The following is a 17927-nucleotide window of genomic DNA, read 5'->3' as shown; positions in this document are numbered from 1 at the left end:
AGTTTCTCAAGGGTCTTAAATTAATTGGCTCAAAAATACATAGAGAAAACTACAATCTTAAAACAAATATAACATTAACAAGTCAGCTAAAACCCAGTGCTTTTATAGTGACATGTAAATTATGTTTAACATGGGATATTAATGCATTTTAATATAGTTAATAAAATATGAGAAATGTGTCTCCAAATGCAAAAGTGCCTGGGGCATAAAAGTCTTTAAGTGGAGATGATCTAGCATATGTAAGGATGAATGGACCAGGCTGTATTAAGCAATCAGATATAAAAGAGCAGGACTCTTGAAAACTCATTCTGGGAATTCCCATATGGGCCAGACATAGGAGGTACCAAGGCGTGAGGGGAGTGAGTAGAATCCCGGGCATCAAGTCCTAGATCCGGCTGAAAATAAAAGGGGCTCCTCGGGGGATGCTTAAGAAACTAGAAAAGATGACTCTAAGATTCCAAATCTGAATGAAGTGGTGTGATTCCAGGTCAGTCAGGAGTGGCTCCATGACCAGGGCAGGATTAACGCTGGGGGTGCAGGAAAGGAGTCAGCTACCTCCGAGAGGTAGAAGAGACGAGGTCAACATTCCCCCCCTCTCAGTTTGGGACTCCGCAGGTCAAGGAGCCCATAAACAAACTGGAAACTACTAGCAGAGGAAAAGCTTTGTAGACAGGATATCCCAGGAAAGACCAGAGCCAGGAGAATGAAAGATTGAAAGGGGTGGTGCAGAGTGTCCTCAAGAACTGGGTGGCGCTACCACATAGAAAAGGTACTGGGTTTGTCTTCTATTAACACCAGGGGTAGACACGGATCAAACAGTGAATGCCCTCCAAGAAGATGAATTTTTATCTATTATGAGGACATATTTTCCAACGATTACCTACAAACCGAATCAAGGATCGATAGCCATCCCTAGGGACTGGATGACCACTCAGACAGCATCTGTCAGACAGGAGCCAAACGTGAAGTGGGTTGCTGCACAGATTTGTACTTAAAGATTTTTAATACTATGAGAATAGTTTCAAAGTATGTCTTCCATAGTTTGCTTTGTGCTCCTTAGGATATCACAGAGACACAAATGTGGGCGAGCAAGGAATCCAAAGTAGCTTTTAGTATAAACCTTGTAAGAGATTTGTAGGCATTGGAAGGATGACACTCAGGTGACATCCCTGTCACCTGCGGCTGAGACGCACAATTACAAATACCTACAAAGCTCAAAGAACAGAGATACCGATTAACTCCTAATATTTCTGCCCTTGGGGAGAAGGAGAAGGAGGAACTAGAGAGTGGCACCCTACCAGGTTTGTTTCAGTAGGTCATTTTCTAACAATAGCTGAAATGCTGATCATGAAGGGGATCTAGGACTCTTCAAGTTAGTGCAAGTAGGGACTGGCCAATGTAGGAGGGGAACATATTGGCTCCTGTATCGGACCGGCCACCTTCCGCGCCACATTCCCTGTGTGCTGACAGCTAAAAGAGAGGGGCAAATCTCTCCTCTAACTTTTGAACAAAAGTCCCAGATTTCCCTGGAAGCGAACCGATTTGGGCCACCTCTCTATTTCTAAGAAATCATTGATCAGGGGATTGCTGTGAGCTGATTGTTTTAGACCTGGATCAGTGCCTAATCTTGAGCCAGCCAGCGCAGCAAAGGGGTTGATATTTTAACAATGGGCCTCGGCCCATCACGCTCCACACTAGGAAACGTGAGGTGAGGCGATGGCTGCTCCTCAAAGGGAGGTACATTACTGGCGCCCACTCATGGATGAGAAGCTTAAATATCTACATTCTCTAAAACACAATTTAAGTACAATTTTAGCCCATCCTCTCGGGTCTATTAAGCCCAGTGGGGAGTCATTTTTATTTTCAGATTAGAAAACGTATCCAAAATAGAGTGTTTCAAATAAGAAACACTAACATCCAGATACTTCTACATTCGTACTAGCTCCATGCATCTTTATCCATTGACATCGACTTAATTTTATCTGTACTTGCTGCACCGCTACGAAGTCCCCAGGGGCTGAGAGGAAATTTTAAGAGCTTCTGTGTAGTTATTGTTGCTAGGAAACAATATCCTTGGTATCCAAGTGTTTAGGCTTTGAGGCGCCGTGTGAAGTCACTGGTTCATAAAGGAAAGCCTTTGGTAAATAGGTTGTTTAGGTGTGAGTAAATTGATGTTCGCTCTCTGAGGCAAAATGTTCTTGTGTAACCTTTGAATAATAGTGAATTTCTAGGCCCCTATTCTTTCCTTTGGATCCAGTTGCCATTATTGCTCTCAGGAGAACTCAAACTTCTACCTGAAATGGAGTGAGCATTTTCTTTTTCCCCCAAATCATGTGTAATTATCTCAGTACCTTGAACACTAAGCCTAACGGGTTTTAGTTAAACAAAGTGCAAGTGAACTTGGAAATAAAGACCCAGACCACCGACCGTATAAACAGTTGACTGCTATTCAAGTCTGTATAGGTGCATGGCCCTCTTCCAGCTCTTCGGCTGTGCATGGCACTGAAGTGTTCTGCTGCTCTTCAGAACTGGAGGCAAGGGGCGGAGCCGTCTCGGCTCCCCTCTCAACCCCAAGCTACAGACCATCTCAGGACTCGCCATTCTAATTATTGCTTACATTTCTCCTGTAGGATCCCATGACTCAAAAAACCAGCTTGAGGTTGTAATTTGTCACCTAATTACTCAGTAAGGCTAAAATTAACAAGCAGCTTTTCCCATTTCCTGAATGCCTAACCCACCTGCAAGGCCCCTGTGAGCAGAAGCATCCTAATCAAGGAATAAATCCAGCTCAAGAATGCTACCGATCAAGTTACCTGTACCGGGTTACCAGGTTGGGGCAACCCATTTAGGCCTCTAGGCTGCAAATGATATTCACTAATTCATTTATCTGAAACTATGTATTGGATGCTAGACAGAACCTGTTCTATGCATCAGGAATTTTTTTTTAAATGAATAAAAGAAGGTCTTTGCTTTCATAAGGTATGTATAATGAGGGCTGGAGGACATAAATGGCAGAGATAAACACAAAGCTATATAAACAGATGAAATATTCAGCAATCAGATGTACCATGAAACTGATGGGAGCCCATCAAGAAAGCAGAAATCCCTCAAGTTTTCTCAAAAAAAAAAGGTAATTTAATAGAATTGGTTATAAAAATTGGAAGGGCTAGAAAAGCAAAAGGGAGAAGGAGAAGTGGTTGCTGAAGGGGCAAAGGAAACAGCTGACGTGCCCCTCCTTCCCGTGCTGGAGGCCGCGTCCCAGTCCCTGGGATCCCACCGGAGATGCTATTCTAGATACAGTGGAATTGCCAGACGAGGCGCTGCCTCTGCCCAGCTTCAAGTAGCTGGGATCCCCCTCCTGCTCCCGCACCATCACCCCGCTGTGACACTACCACACAGCTAGAGCCAGAATTCAGGCCCTCCCTTCCCCGTCCTTCTACGCTTCACACGGCCCTTCCAAGGGGCCACATCTGACAGGAAGCCAGCGAGACCAGGAGTCCAGCCCAGCAGCACCCACCGTGTATGGAAGGAAGGTGGAACGTGAGGCACAGAAACACCGAATGGATGGCTGGCACAGGCCATCACGGAGGTTTTACTGAAAAGCTCAGGTAATCCCAAACCTGGAGCAGATAAGTCTTCCCTAGAAGAAAAAGAAGATGTATCAATCCAGTTTCTATTACAGATAACAGAAGCCCATTTGGCTCACTTAAGCTGAAAGGGATTTAATATAGGGAAGTGGTACCTACAAAATTAAAGGACTGGAGTTGTAGGCTCCAGGCTGGGCCACTGGAAGTGGCCCCCAGAGCCACAGTGCAGACTTGCCCCCCAAGGAAACCGACAGCACCGCCACAATCAGGAAGCTGGTCATCAGGTAGCATCTATCACCATGTTGAATTGAGGGCCACAAAAGCTAAAACCAGAATTCCTGGTTCCAGAGCCATCGATATACTATATGAGCTATGCCAACAAAATGAGTATGTCAAATACCACCTCTGACTTCACTTAACTCCATCTAATCCAGGGAACCTGAGTCCCATCCATACTCAGTTGCAAAGGAATCTGGGAAACGTAGTTGTCTTTCCTGAATAAGATCAGAACACATACTACACATACTAGTGAAAGCCAACACACATCGTATCTGACACCAAATGAATTCTGGGGTGAAATATCTAGCATGTTAGATGACATTTACAAGCTCCCAGAAAACAAGAGCCCCGACAGTTTTATTTATCACTATACCTCCCATAATTTTCCAGCCCCTGGCACACAGTCAGCACTCGATAAATACCTACTCATGGAATGGAGATTCACGTATGGGTGAGTGCCTGGTTGTCAAGGTAAGGTCGGTAACACAAAGCCAGGAGTCCTAATGATAAGAAGCAAGAATTCAGCAGTCTACAAACTTTTATTAGATACTGACTATCTGCTAGGGACTTGGGGCGTAGGCTAGGCACTGAGGTACAGAAAGGAATGAAACCAGTCCCTGACTTCAAGGAACTCAGGGCCTGTAGGAGAAAGACAAAGAAGCCAAGTAAAATTCAACACGGTTTTGTGTGTTCAAGGCAAGTGCGTAGTTGAGTTGATAAAAGTCAGTTGGAAACAGGAAGAGCTGTGACTAGTTGCCTTAGGTGTCTGCCTACTCTTCTTCCTACACTCAGTCACGGCTACCAATCCCTTTACTCTTCTCAGCCCACTTTTACCTTTGCATACTGAAATCTTTGAAGATTTTATAATGTTTGTATATATTTAACTTTGCCCTTTAAATTTCAGTTTTCCTGCTAAAGTTGAGTTGCTTATTGAGTAAATTTTATGAAGTAAATCACAGTTTCCCACTGACATCATCCTAATGTTATGTTATTCCCTCTATATGTTATTCCCTCTACCTGTTATTCCCTCTGGCAGGCAGGCCTGCTCCATCTGTCCGGCCAAATCCTCTGCAAAGCCATCTCTAACCCCCTGAGGTTAACAGTTTGCTCAGCCTGCTATTAGACCACGGGATCCTGAAAAACAGTGTCAAGTCTGACCCACTGTATATCTTTAGTGACTAGAATAGTGCTTGACACACAGTAGACTCTCAAAAATAGGTGTATTGGAATGTTAAATGTAGTTTCCATTGATTTGCCCTGCCAATTTAGAGGCAGTTGGTGCTTCAGCAGAGGTCCTGATGGATATCCAGGAAGACGAGAGGTAGAATCCAGAGTTGTCCATGGCAGGGGACAAGAGTCAGCAAAGGCCTTATATTAGGGCCCTTGGGAAGGGGAGGTGAGCAAGCAGATGTCTCTGATGAGCAGCACATAGAAGCTCACATAGAAACTGTGTTTGATCAGCCCTGTTTTCACTCCTACTAGAAACAGGCCACCAAGGGCCACAGAGTAATGATAGAGGCTTAATGAGGTCAAAAGCTATAGGTGAATCCATCCCCAAACTGGGACAAAGGCAACAGTTTATATTCAGGCTTTGATCTATAAATAGTATGTCTCTCCACAGAAAGTCTCTAGACACTAGGTTTAAGAACCTCCCCCCTAACAAATAATTACAGTTTAAATACGTTGCCAACTAAGAGCAAAATCATGTGTAGTCTAGCTCAGAATAGGACAGTATCTCTTTGTGAAATGTGACTAACAAGGACCTGTCTGCATGAAAACCAGTCCAGCCCCACATAAAGGTGAGCAAAGTGTATGGGGTATGCTAGTCTAAACCCCACACTCAGATCAGGTCAGACAAGAAGAGAGCTTTAAATTTGGGGTATATTGTCTTGGATTTTTTAAAGGATTTTTTTTTTTTACTAAATTGTACTTATTTTGATTCCATCGATCATTTTGAAAAAGCTTAACCTCTCACCTCTCACACCATCTTCCTGAATGGATATTGCTGAAGTATTGTTCATCACATAAAAAAGGTGGATGGGAGAAATGTTTCCCAGGCCTAGCATCAGCACTTCTCCTTCTTCCAAGCCAGTTGGTTTGTTTTCATCTCAGAGGCATAGTGGATTTTTTAACTGATCCGATTTTGTGTTGATAGAAGGCACTTTTATGGCTCTGAAGAGAGACCGGTCCTGATGATCCTGGAAGCTCATTCATCTCCTCCTTCCCAGCAGAGAGCAGACTCAGCAGATCTCAGTTAACCCCACAGAAGCACAGGCAGGTCCCAGTTGCTGAGTTCCTAAGGCTGTAACTTTATGATCAGGCCACTTCCTCCCCTGGGACCTTCCATTGTCACATGGTCACCTAGTCTAGCCAATCCCTTAGAAAGTAAAGCATTACAAGGCAGGGCTCCTCTCTCCTCCCCTCTACTGGAATCTCAGCTACAGAATCGGTCTACCTCTGATGAGCCTGAGCTAAGAGATAATGAGAATTTGGGGAAATTTGCACTGCACTACATCTTTGCTGGTAAAATTTTCTCAAATAAACCCCATTCTTTATCTTCTCCATGTCCTTTTTTAAAATTTAGTATTTTGTTTTTAACATACATGCCATACTCAAAAATAAAAAATATCAAGATAAACATAGTGAAAATTTCCCTCCTATCCCTATCACCCATCTACTTAGGTTCCCCCAGAGAATATAATTATTAGTTTGTCTTCTGACTTCCAGAGTTATTTTTTAATACATATACAAATATATATAATTATATTTTTGCTTTTCTCACATTTTTCACACAAATGTTAGTATGTTATAGCTGAACTTGGAATGGGGGGTGGGGAGAATTTTTCTTTTCTTTTTTTAAGATTTTATTTATTAGACACTCACCAGCAATATCTGACAATATTTGCTTCTCTACATGCCCAGCAACATAATGGGTTATCAATTTGTGGATTTTTGCCAGGTTGTCAGGCAAAAATATATATATATATATTTTGATATATTGTTAATTTTAATTTGTATCTTTCTTATTATGATTGAGATTGGTCATTTTTCCCTTTTTAATGAACTGTCTTTTAATATCCTTTTTCCATTTTGTCATTAAGTTTTTGGTTCTTTTTTTGTTTGTAGAAACTATATATTAAGAAATACAGCCCTTATCTGCAATATGCACTATAATTATTTTTTATTTTTTATTTATTGTTTTTTAAAGATTTTATTTATTTATTCATGAGAAACACACAGAGAGAGGCAGAGAGGTAGGCAGACGGAGAAGCAGGCTGCATGCACCGGGAGCCCGATGTGGGATTCGATCCCGGGTCTCCAGGATCGCGCCCTGGGCCAAAGGCAGGCGCTAAACTGCTGCGCCACCCGGGGATCCCTAATTATTTTTTATTATTTCCTTTTGATGTTGTTTATGGGGTTTTGCAATGCCTGAGTTTTTTTTTTTTTAATATAGACAATTCTGTCTTTTTTTTTTTTAATAAGTTCTGGTTGTTGTGTTACAGTTAGAAAGGCCTCTTCAATGCCAGGATTATAAAAGAATTCTCCCTCATTTTCTTCTAGTACATACATAGTTTTATTTTCTAGGTTAAACTATAATTAATTTGAAATTTATAATAATTCATGGAATTAAATAAAAGCCCAACTCTATGGAATGTTCTAGTGTTTCCACAATAAACATGATGCTGACTTTGAGACCAAGATAGATACATCTTACTATGTAAGGAAGTGTCCACCTATTCATATTTATTGAGGGACGTTGTTTTGTTAAAAGACTAAATGGCTATTACGTTTGGTCAAATGCCCTTTGGCACCTCTGTAAATAATTATATGTTCTCCTTCTCTTTAAATCTGTTAATATAATGAAGTACGTTACTAGACTTTTCTAATGTTGAACAATTTACACTCTTAGAATAATCCTCACTGTGCTTTATTATTTAATGTACTGCTAGATTTTGTTTAATATGCTCTACTTACCTTGTGAAAATAATTTGGAAGTGTTCATTCTTAACCATTACTTTGGAACTGTTTAAGTAGTAATAGAATTGTAAGTTCTTAAATATTTGAGTCTAGTGAGTGTCTGTCTGTTTGTAGGAAGTGAAATCAAGCTATTTTGATCTTCCGTGTCTCTCCTGATTTTAACTTAGCAGATTTTTTTTACAAGAAAATCATTTATTTCATTCAGATTTTCTAATTTGTTTGCACAAACTGAAACAAAGTAGTCTTATGATTCTTTACAGTCCCCCTGTTTCCAAGGTGATTGCCCCTATGTGTTATTTATCCAGCCTGCTTCATTCATTTGATTAGACTTTTCTGTAGAATAGTTTCCTCAAACAGGCCCCTGGGTGATCTGTTCTCTGATCTCTGTATATCATCCCTGGAAAGAAGCAGTATCTTGGCATGGAATGGGACCCTTGGGTCTCACATTTGCTATCCTTTTTGTCTATAGATATTCTGTAGATGTTATGCCATAGCCTTTCCTTTCAGTATAAGAAGTCCAATATGTTTTCCTTTGAAAATACCTTGTACTTTCTGTCTGGAAAATTCTGAGCTTATTCTTCTATTCTTGGAGTTTAGGAATGATATCACAATTACCTAATACAATGAGACTTTTGATCTGCAGAATATTTATTTATTTATTTATTAAGCTCAAGAGAACTTGTGTTTTCTTTTTATTTATTATGACTCCTCTTCTTCTTTCAAGGATGCCTACTATTTATAGACTAGATCTCCTAGATGCCCTTTGTTTAAAAGCCATTATGTTTTCTTCATACTTTCCAAATTTCTATAATTTTGTTCTCTTTGAGGTACTTCTTTCAAATTGTCTTCTAAGACATTAATCTGGCCTCACCAGTGACCATCTTCTCAATTTGTCTGAAACCTCTTTTATTAAAAATCTATGGGTTTTATAGCACAAGGAAAGATTTTGTGCTCTAATATATTTAAGTGTACATATATATATGCATGTATATATAAATATGTATAGAGTGTTCCTATATTTTTAATAAGTGTGGGAAATGAAGAGTTAAAACTATTGTCTGCTTCCACCACTGGTTGTTTTCACTAGAAGCCATCTACTCTGGATGTTCTGCTTGTTTTTCTTCTCGGATTTCCTTATAAACATTTTTTTTCTGCATGCACTTTGGGGTTTGGGCCCAGCTGCCAGAGAAACATAAATGTAAAGAATGTTCTAGGTGAAAAGTAGAGTGAGCTCTTAGTAAGTGATCATTCTCCTGCTGATACACCAAGTGGTAGTCTTTCTCTCTGAGACAGCCTTTTTAACCCCCCCACCTCTCCTTAAAGGACTGAAAAAACAATTCCTCCAGTCACACAGCTATTAGTACCCTTTATTTAATAGGCCCAAAGAGCCCTTGTGCCCAGCTTTAACCTCACTGTTCCAATCTCCATCCAGTCTCCAGACTCCCTCTAGTCCCAGAGAGGGTGGGAAGGAGAACCGATGACACCATTGTTCACCAGATCCAAACAGAGTTGCAACCTCACATTATCAGATCCTACTTCATGTGGGACTTTGGATTGGAAGTGGAAGGGAGACAGACTCTCAGGGTTGAATTTAAGCCGCCATATTGCCTCTAGTCATTTTCCCCAAAAAAGGAGGTTCTCATTCCAGAACTCGTAAATGGGATCCAGAGGGATCCATGATCCTCTGAAATTACCATCAAATTATATTTATTTATGTATTTATCTATCTATACATATGTATGTATATGTTTCTGTGGAGTTTTTTAGAAGATTTTTTTAAAAGAATTTACTTTTTTTAGAGCCGTTTTAGTTTCACAGGAAAATTAAGAGGAAGATATAGAGATATCCCATATGGCCCCTGCTCCTAAACATCCTCCCCCATTATCAACATCCCCCCTACCTGAGTGGTACACTTGTTATAGCTAATGAACCTATATGGACACATCATAATCACCCAAAGTCTGTAGTTTACCTCAGGGTTCATTCTTAGTGTCATGCATTCTGTGGATTTGGACAAATGTATAATGACATGTATCCACCATTATAGTGTCCCACGCAGTATTTTCACCGCCCTAAAAATCATCTGCACTCTGCTTATTCATCCCTCCCCACCTCTAACCCCTGGCAATCACTGATCTTTTTAGTGTCTCCATAGTTTTGCCTTTTCTAGACTGTCACATAGAATCATATAGGATGTAGCCTTTTCAGACTGGCTTCTTTAACTTACTAACATGCACATAAGTTTCCTCCGTGTCTTTTCCTGGCTTGACAGCCCATTTATTTTTGTTGCTGAATAATAGTCAATTGTCTGAAGTTACCATAGTTTACTTACCCATTCACCTACCAAAGGGCAGATGCCTTGGTTGCTTCCAAGTTTGAGCAATTTTGAATAAAGCTCCTATAAACATCTGTGGCAGGTTTTTGTATGATTAAAAGTTTTCAACTCCTTTGGGTAAATACTGTGGAGCACAACTGATTACTTGATGGCATGGTAAGAGTATGTTTAGTTTTCTTAAAGAAACTGCAAAACTGTCTTCCAAAGTGGCTGTGCCATTTTAATTTCCCACTAGCAATGAGTAAGCATTCCTGTTGCTTCACATCCGGCATTTGGTGGTGTTAGTGTTCCAGATTTTTACCATTCCTATACATGTGTAATGGTATCTTTCTATTGTTTTGATTTGTGTGTCCCTGAAAATATATAACATTGAGCATCTTTTCATATGCTTATTTGCCATTTGTATATATTTTTTGGTGAGGTATCTTTGGCCCATTTTTTGATCAGGTTGTTTGTTTTCTTATTGTTGAGTTTTAAGTCTTTTACAAATATTTTTTCTCCCAATCTGTGGCTTGCCTTCTCAAGACAAGCCTTGACTTGACTCAAGACTCTCTTGAGTTCAGAAGTTCTTATCAGATTACAGACTCTTATCTAAATTTGGGATAAACCCCCAATATACCAATAAGTCAATATGCCAATAAGATGTAGATCACTCTCAGTCCACTAGGTAAAGAGGGTCTTACAGCCTCTCTGACACCAGAGAGTAAGTAAATATCTTCTATTTCTATGTCTTCACTTGGAAGATTACCCTTTGAAGAAAAGGCAAGTTCTTGGACCTAAAAGGAAATAGTTTTAAAGAGAAATAAAACAAGATGTATTGAGACATACCATAGTAAATAATAACCTCCATAGAGTGACAAAAATAAATATAAAAGTTATGGTTCAATGAGTTTAAGAATCAGAATTCAAAAAAAGAGCTTCTTGAAGAGAAATTAGAAAAATTTAAAGCAATAAAGTTAAGACAGGTTTATTTCCCCTCAAAAAAAGAAAAGCTTAAAATTTCTTACATTCTTGCAATAATATGTTGATGGTGATCCTTTGGCACGTAGCACTCCACTTCTAAATTTTAAATATATTGTTTTTTTAATCTCTTGAGAAAACGTTACTGGCTTTAATCATAAGTAGGTCAGCATAATGTCTACTACATTATATGGTTATCTTTGAAACACAAATCCTATTAATTCTACTGGAAAAAATAATTGATGCTTTTTTATTTGAAGTGAATATAAATATAAATGAACTTAGAAATATCTTCTTTGTCTCTACCAGGTAGAAAGCGACAAATAAACCTTTCCATGGCCTTAAATGATTTTTAGATTTTTAAATATATCCATATATTGTTTTTATACAAGTTAGTCCTTTAAATGACCATAATCCAGGTAAGCCACTGTGGGAGCAGAAGTGGAAAGGGAAAGAGAATAGACTTTAGGATAGACCTTTCTAATACACTCTACAATCCTCTACACATTCCTCTTAAACTAACAAAAGCTCACCCTCATAAATATTAAGCTATACAAGTATTATCAAGAATTCATATAGTTCTTCCACACTTACTGCAGTAAGCATACTGTATAGAATTATCAATCACCTGAAACCTGAAATGTAATATTGTATGTGAAATATACCTTGAATTAAATTTTAGGTGAAAAATTCATATAGTTCTTAATTTTCATATAATTCTTAAATCAAAAATCGGGCCCATAATCAACTGAACCACCAGGCACTCCTAGCTATCTAGTTAACCAAAGAGTTCCCATCAGTAGATGCAAATTTTTCTTAAATTAAGAACTATATGGATTTTTCACCTATATATTAGATGTAATAAAAATATAAAATGGAAGCTTGCTTATATTCTAAAAGAAATGTATATTTACTTTTTAAATGTCCTGATCATATATATGGGTATGTACAAATTTGGTCTTTCATTATACTCCATCCTTTTACCCTTCCTGTTTCCCTTTTAATAAATATGTGCTCAATAATTACTGTTGTTAAATGATGTATACTAAAAATCTATGCTCAGGTACTGGAATCCAGCTGTCCTATTACCTTTTTTTAAATTTCTTTTAGGGAGAAACAGAATGCGTGCAAGCAGGTACAGGGGCAAAGGGAAAAAATCCCAAGCTGACTCCCCACTCAGTGTGGAGCAAAATGTGGGATCTCAGTAGATCATGACCTGAGCCCAAATAAAAAATCGGGCCCATAATCAACTGAGCCACCAGGCACTCCTAGCTATCTAGTTAACCAAAGAGTTCCCATTAGTAGATGCAAAAGCAAATATAGAACAGTGATAACAAATCACTGGATGATCACAGAGCTTAGGTCCACGAAGCCAGATGCATCCATCTTATCAGTGCTGCCACAATCAACCAACCCATCAGGAATAGTTCTCATCGTGAGACCTATATGCCATCCTGATTTCAAGTATTGTCATCTTACCATCACTTGCTGGGTATTTTCTATCTGGCTCCCAGACTGTCTTCAAAATGAATTTCTAGATCAAATGAACTCTATTTAACTATACTAAATTTCTTGGTTTCAGATGGCTATACCACGGATGACATTGAGTTTTACTGGAATGGAGGAGAGGGAGCAGTAACTGGAGTCAATAAAATTGAGCTTCCTCAGTTTTCAATTGTCGACTACAAGATGGTATCCAAGAAAGTGGAGTTCACAACTGGTGAGGATATTTTCCCCAAAATGAAGTAGGAGCACTGTGAAAGAAGGATGATTCCTATCAAATGGAGATCTGATTTTTGTTTTCTTTTTTTCTTTTTTCTTTTCTTTCTTTCTTTCTTTTTTTTTTTTTAACTCAGGGGCATATCCACGACTGTCACTAAGTTTTCGTCTAAAGAGAAACATTGGTTACTTCATTTTACAAACCTACATGCCTTCCACACTGATTACAATTCTGTCCTGGGTGTCTTTTTGGATCAACTATGATGCATCTGCAGCCAGAGTTGCACTAGGTAATGCATTCCCAGCACTGCAGAGAACTAGTACAATTCAACTTCAACCAACCAACCAATGTAAGAAATTATAGGCACGGGTGTCTATCAGAGCAAGTCAAAGAATGAGATGACCGTTAATGGTCCTTGATAGTAAAGCACCTAAGTGTAAGCATTTTCAGGATGAATGTTTTACAATGAAATATCTTTTTAGCATTTTACCAAAAAACAAAATCTTGGAATATATTCAATACTAACTATATAAGTGCTTCTTAGAGTCTACTTTTAAATTCTTATTATACTAATTTTTACTAACTTTGTGATGATTTCCTCTTTGGTCCCTGCTTTTTACAGTAAAGAATATTAAAATTCATTATTCTCAAATGGATTTTAGAAAAGCTAAACCTTGTGACTATTAACAAGCTATGTCAATTGTTGGGCAATACTACCTTTCAAACATTAACTAAAGTTAAGTCATGTAGATTTGAGTTTCCCTTAAACATAGCTCATCACACTTGAATAAGGCACAGACATTCATCAGCTGTATTAATGATCTGTGATCAGGGTGGAATAAAAATGGCTTCCTTCCTCAGGGAAGAAAATTGAAAATTAATCTTGCCATGGCTGAGTAATTGCTGCAAGCTGAAAGGCTATATTTGAGACTTTAGAGGGTTCCTTGGAAAGTTAGAATATGTAAGGTCTGTTTGATAAATCTGAGCATGTGTGGGTCTGCCTCATTATTTAATCCCAGAGTCCTTTTTCTTTAAGATTTTATTTATTTATTCATGAGAGACACAGAGAGAGAGGCAGAGACATACGTGCATACACACACACGCACACACACACACATACACCAAATACATAACAACATCATTTCCAGCTAAACTGACATTCACATCCCTTCTTTTGAGATTGCTAAACTGAGTTAGACGCTCAGTATATCCTTCCACACCTATACCAATAGTCATCTCTCTAGCTTATTTCTAATGGCTGAGTAATTTCTAATGGCTCACAAAGTCAAGTTCTGGAAGCCCCTTCTCAACTTTTGAACATTCAAAACTAAGGAAAGCCAACAAATAATGTATCACATCACAGGTATGAATCTGCACGTATTATTTGGCCATGAATACAAGTTAAGGAAAAAATAATAGATGATGTGCACAGCAGGGAATAAATACTATCAAGATCATGAATTGTGGTTCTCTTTACACATCTATTCTCAAAGCTAATGATATTTTGATTAGAGATGTCAGCACATAAAAATGCTGACTTAATCTTTTCTTTGAAATGAATCTGTGCTCTTTTAAAACAACTAAATAAAAAAGGCATTTATTTACTAACCCAACTTGCCTAAAAATTTAAACCAAGGAGTAAAAATGGAAGTGCAATTAGTGGATTGGTAAATAAACTGTTTATTTCTGCTAAGGATTATTAGTTCATAATTCTATGAACTAGAATTATATTAGGCAAAATTTAAATTTTTATTGAAAGAAATAAGTAAGACCATTCATGATGACATTTCATGAGAGTGCAGCACATTTGAATTCATCACTGATCTGAATCATTTTAACTTTCTATATGGTAATCCTGACTATTCTCTTAAAAGTTGAATAATCAAATCAGGGAATTTATCTAAAATAATCTGACAGGTAAATGAGTGCTAAACTCTTTTTTTCCCCTTTTCATTTTCTACCTCCCATTCTCTTTGCCAGCTGCCCTTTGTCTTTAATGTCCATTTTAACATATCCTGTCTTTATTTTTAAGGACTGTCATCAAATTTCAGGTTTAATCCTATCTCTGCTTTATTTTAAATGCCTTTGTTTAACACCTCCTTGCTTTTTTGCCCCTAGCTGGGTGATCTACAGCAAAATAACTAATCTCAGAATATCTGTTTATTCAGCTATAAAACAGGAATAATATACCTGCCCTATCATACTCAGCAAGCTGTCATTACAGCCATATAATATAAAGCATACCTGTGTTTAAAAGTGTAATATGCTATATAAATGTGTAATATTAGTATTACAGCATGAATTATCTACATTAGGTTCCAACTTCCTTTTTGCAACTTGTTTTTCTTAGTTACATTTCAGCATCACTATCATCATCACCAAATATTATACAGCCATGCAAACATTCTATGGTTAAGAAAGCTGCATTTAACAAAATAGACAAAACATCATTTTCCTTTTGAAAGTTTACAGCCTTAATCTTCTTCAACAAATCTAAGTTGAATTTTTCAGAGTCTTTTCTTGATTCCAGGGAACTAATTCATTCTTGACTCTGGAATCAAGAAGTAAAGGTAATACTTGAAAAACCAAAGCAACAAGATTATATCTAAAAATTACATAAATCAAGTGCTTGATGCAAATCATGAACTTTCTTACGTACTTCTTCTTTTAGAGCCGTCTCATTATGAATGATGCATTATTAGTGTAACAATGTGTAATGCTGATCTTATGGCCTGGATGTGTTGTAGATAAATGGACTGACCTCAGACTGGTCACAAACTTTCATTGTGGGCATTAGTATCCCAAGGACAGATTTAGTAGGAAAGTGAGATGCTGAGAGAAGGAAGAAGATGTGGTGTGTAACAGGACAAAGGACATTTGACAGTAGACAGTAAGCATATCAATGGGATTTTGATATGCCTTTCCATTTACTTTTCTTTTTCCTATGTGCACTATTTTTTAAAACAATGTTTTCCAACCCTCCATTAATGGTACATCCTGTTTTATGATTTGTTCATGGACTGTATGGGGGAAGTCTGCAGCTTTGTCTTTCAAAATGTCTGCTTTTTCTGCCCAATGGTTTATGGCAATACTACCATCATTCTGGGGCACCACTACGGAAATTGCATCTGTCTCCCCATTCTTTAAAGGGCAGCTTAATGAGTACATTCAGCTAAGCTGTGTCTTTCTGTTTCGTAGGAATCACCACTGTGCTGACAATGACAACCATCAGCACTCACCTCAGGGAGACCTTGCCAAAGATCCCGTATGTCAAAGCGATTGATATTTACCTGATGGGTTGCTTTGTGTTTGTGTTCCTGGCTCTGCTGGAATATGCCTTTGTAAATTACATCTTCTTTGGAAAAGGCCCTCAGAAAAAGGGAGCTAGCAAACAAGACCAGAGCGCCAATGAAAAGAACAAACTGGAGATGAATAAAGTTCAGGTAATGTATTAAATATTCCTAACAATATTCTTCCAAAATGTATTAGCACCATGGTTCTCAAGGCTCCCATAACGGAAAAAAAGTATATTAATATATCTTTAATATAGCTCAAATACCCTTCCTTTTTCCATGTTTGAGAACTGAGTATTAAAGAAGTTAGGTTGAAATTAACATAAATTAATAATGTACCTGGGCCTAAAATTCAATTCCAAGTCCATTATTCTTCCTAAACTATGTAGTTGTAAAACTCTATACAGAAGAATAATGCCATATTTGCTTGATAAATAAGTGAGAGAACTACGCTGAATCAGTCTGTACTAAGTGTAAATAAAGAAATACAGTCCACTGGTTACAAACACAGACTGGAGTTAAACTGCTTGAGTTTGATTCCCAGCTCCACTACTACTGGCTTTATAACTTCAAGCAAATCAATCTACGTTACTCCTCATCTAACCTCTCTTCTCAGTGTGATCATCCATAAAACAGAGATTATTTTAGTATACCTACCTCACAGAGTTGTTATGTGAACTAGATGAGTATTTTTCTAAAGCCTAATATTTGTAACAATACTTGGAACATAGTGCTCATTATCACTATAGCTAGCTATTATCATTATAAATAAGACATTGTCACTATTTTTCTTTTGCTTTACAATGGTAGATCCTATGACCTATGCTTTTGCTGGGTGGAATTAACTAAAATTAATACCCTTTTTATTCTTTGAGAACATATCTTTAGCCTCTGCTTCTATGCCACATTTCACTGAAATCAAATTATGTACATTGAAATACGATATCCACTATAAATTGTTTTCAGGATGGCACACACAAATATTCATTTATTTAACCTCTGTTCTGAGCATTAGAAATATATCTCTGAAGGAGACAAAGTTCCTGGCTCAGCTCTCATAGAGTTTAGATTCTAATGTGGGAAGACAGGCAATAAACGTGTAAAAATGTATTAAGAAGATAATTTCAGGTTGTAGTAAGTGCCTCTGAAGAAAATAAAACAGAGAAATGGGTAAGCGAATGATTTGGAGCAGATTCAAGGGAACAAGGAATGGGAATGTAGAGCAGGTGATGAGAAAGACCTGTCTGAGACATGACCAGTGGATCTGAGACCTAAGAGGTGAGCAGCAGTAACCATGCTGTGCCTATTCCACGCAGAGGAAATGAAAGTACAGAGACTCTGAGGAAGGAATTGCTTGGTGTGGGCCAGTACCAAGAGAAGACTAATGTGGCAAGAGTATAGCAAGTGAGGGAGAAAATGTAGACTGAGAAGTGGTTGGAAAATCAGGCAGAAGCCAAACTATAAATCTTCCAAGTTGTATCTTCATGATTTTGGTGGGACACCAAAACTGGACAAACACTGTCAGGTAACTAGTGAGCAAAATACCAAACAGATTCAGCCAAATGGTCAAGATCCAAAGTAGCTCATCCAAATACATTTTTACTCTTATGTGAAATATTAAGCTGGATTCTATGGGAGAAGGAGAAAGCATGATACTTGCCCTCAAGAATCTTCTGATCTTCCTCGGAAAGAAAATTATACTCCTAGGAGGCAATTAGATTATAAAATGATACAGGAAAGCACCTATCTTGAGGAGTATATCTGAAAGTAAAAGG

General features: G+C 38.0%; 1 protein-coding gene across 2 annotated transcripts in view; it reads left to right on the top strand.

The window, feature by feature from the left end:
• GABRB1 (gamma-aminobutyric acid type A receptor subunit beta1) overlaps nt 1–17927 on the top strand; it is a 359121-nt gene that overhangs the window by 323429 nt on the left and 17765 nt on the right. Inside the window, exons 6-8 of one of the 2 annotated variants that reach the window (XM_055341766.1) lie at nt 12722–12859; nt 12996–13148; nt 16058–16296. In XM_055341766.1, the coding sequence (XP_055197741.1) occupies nt 12722–12859; nt 12996–13148; nt 16058–16296 (530 nt within the window). Of the gene's footprint in view, nt 1–12721; nt 12860–12995; nt 13149–16057; nt 16303–17927 lie in introns of both variants that reach the window. The other variant, XM_055341759.1, reaches the window with a different exon arrangement.

This window comes from Nyctereutes procyonoides, unplaced genomic scaffold (assembly GCF_905146905.1).
Source record: "Nyctereutes procyonoides isolate TBG_1078 unplaced genomic scaffold, NYPRO_anot_genome, whole genome shotgun sequence".
Lineage (NCBI taxonomy): Eukaryota > Metazoa > Chordata > Mammalia > Carnivora > Canidae > Nyctereutes > Nyctereutes procyonoides.
Note: the sequence above shows the minus strand (reverse complement) of the source record. Positions and strands in the feature narration are given on the sequence as shown.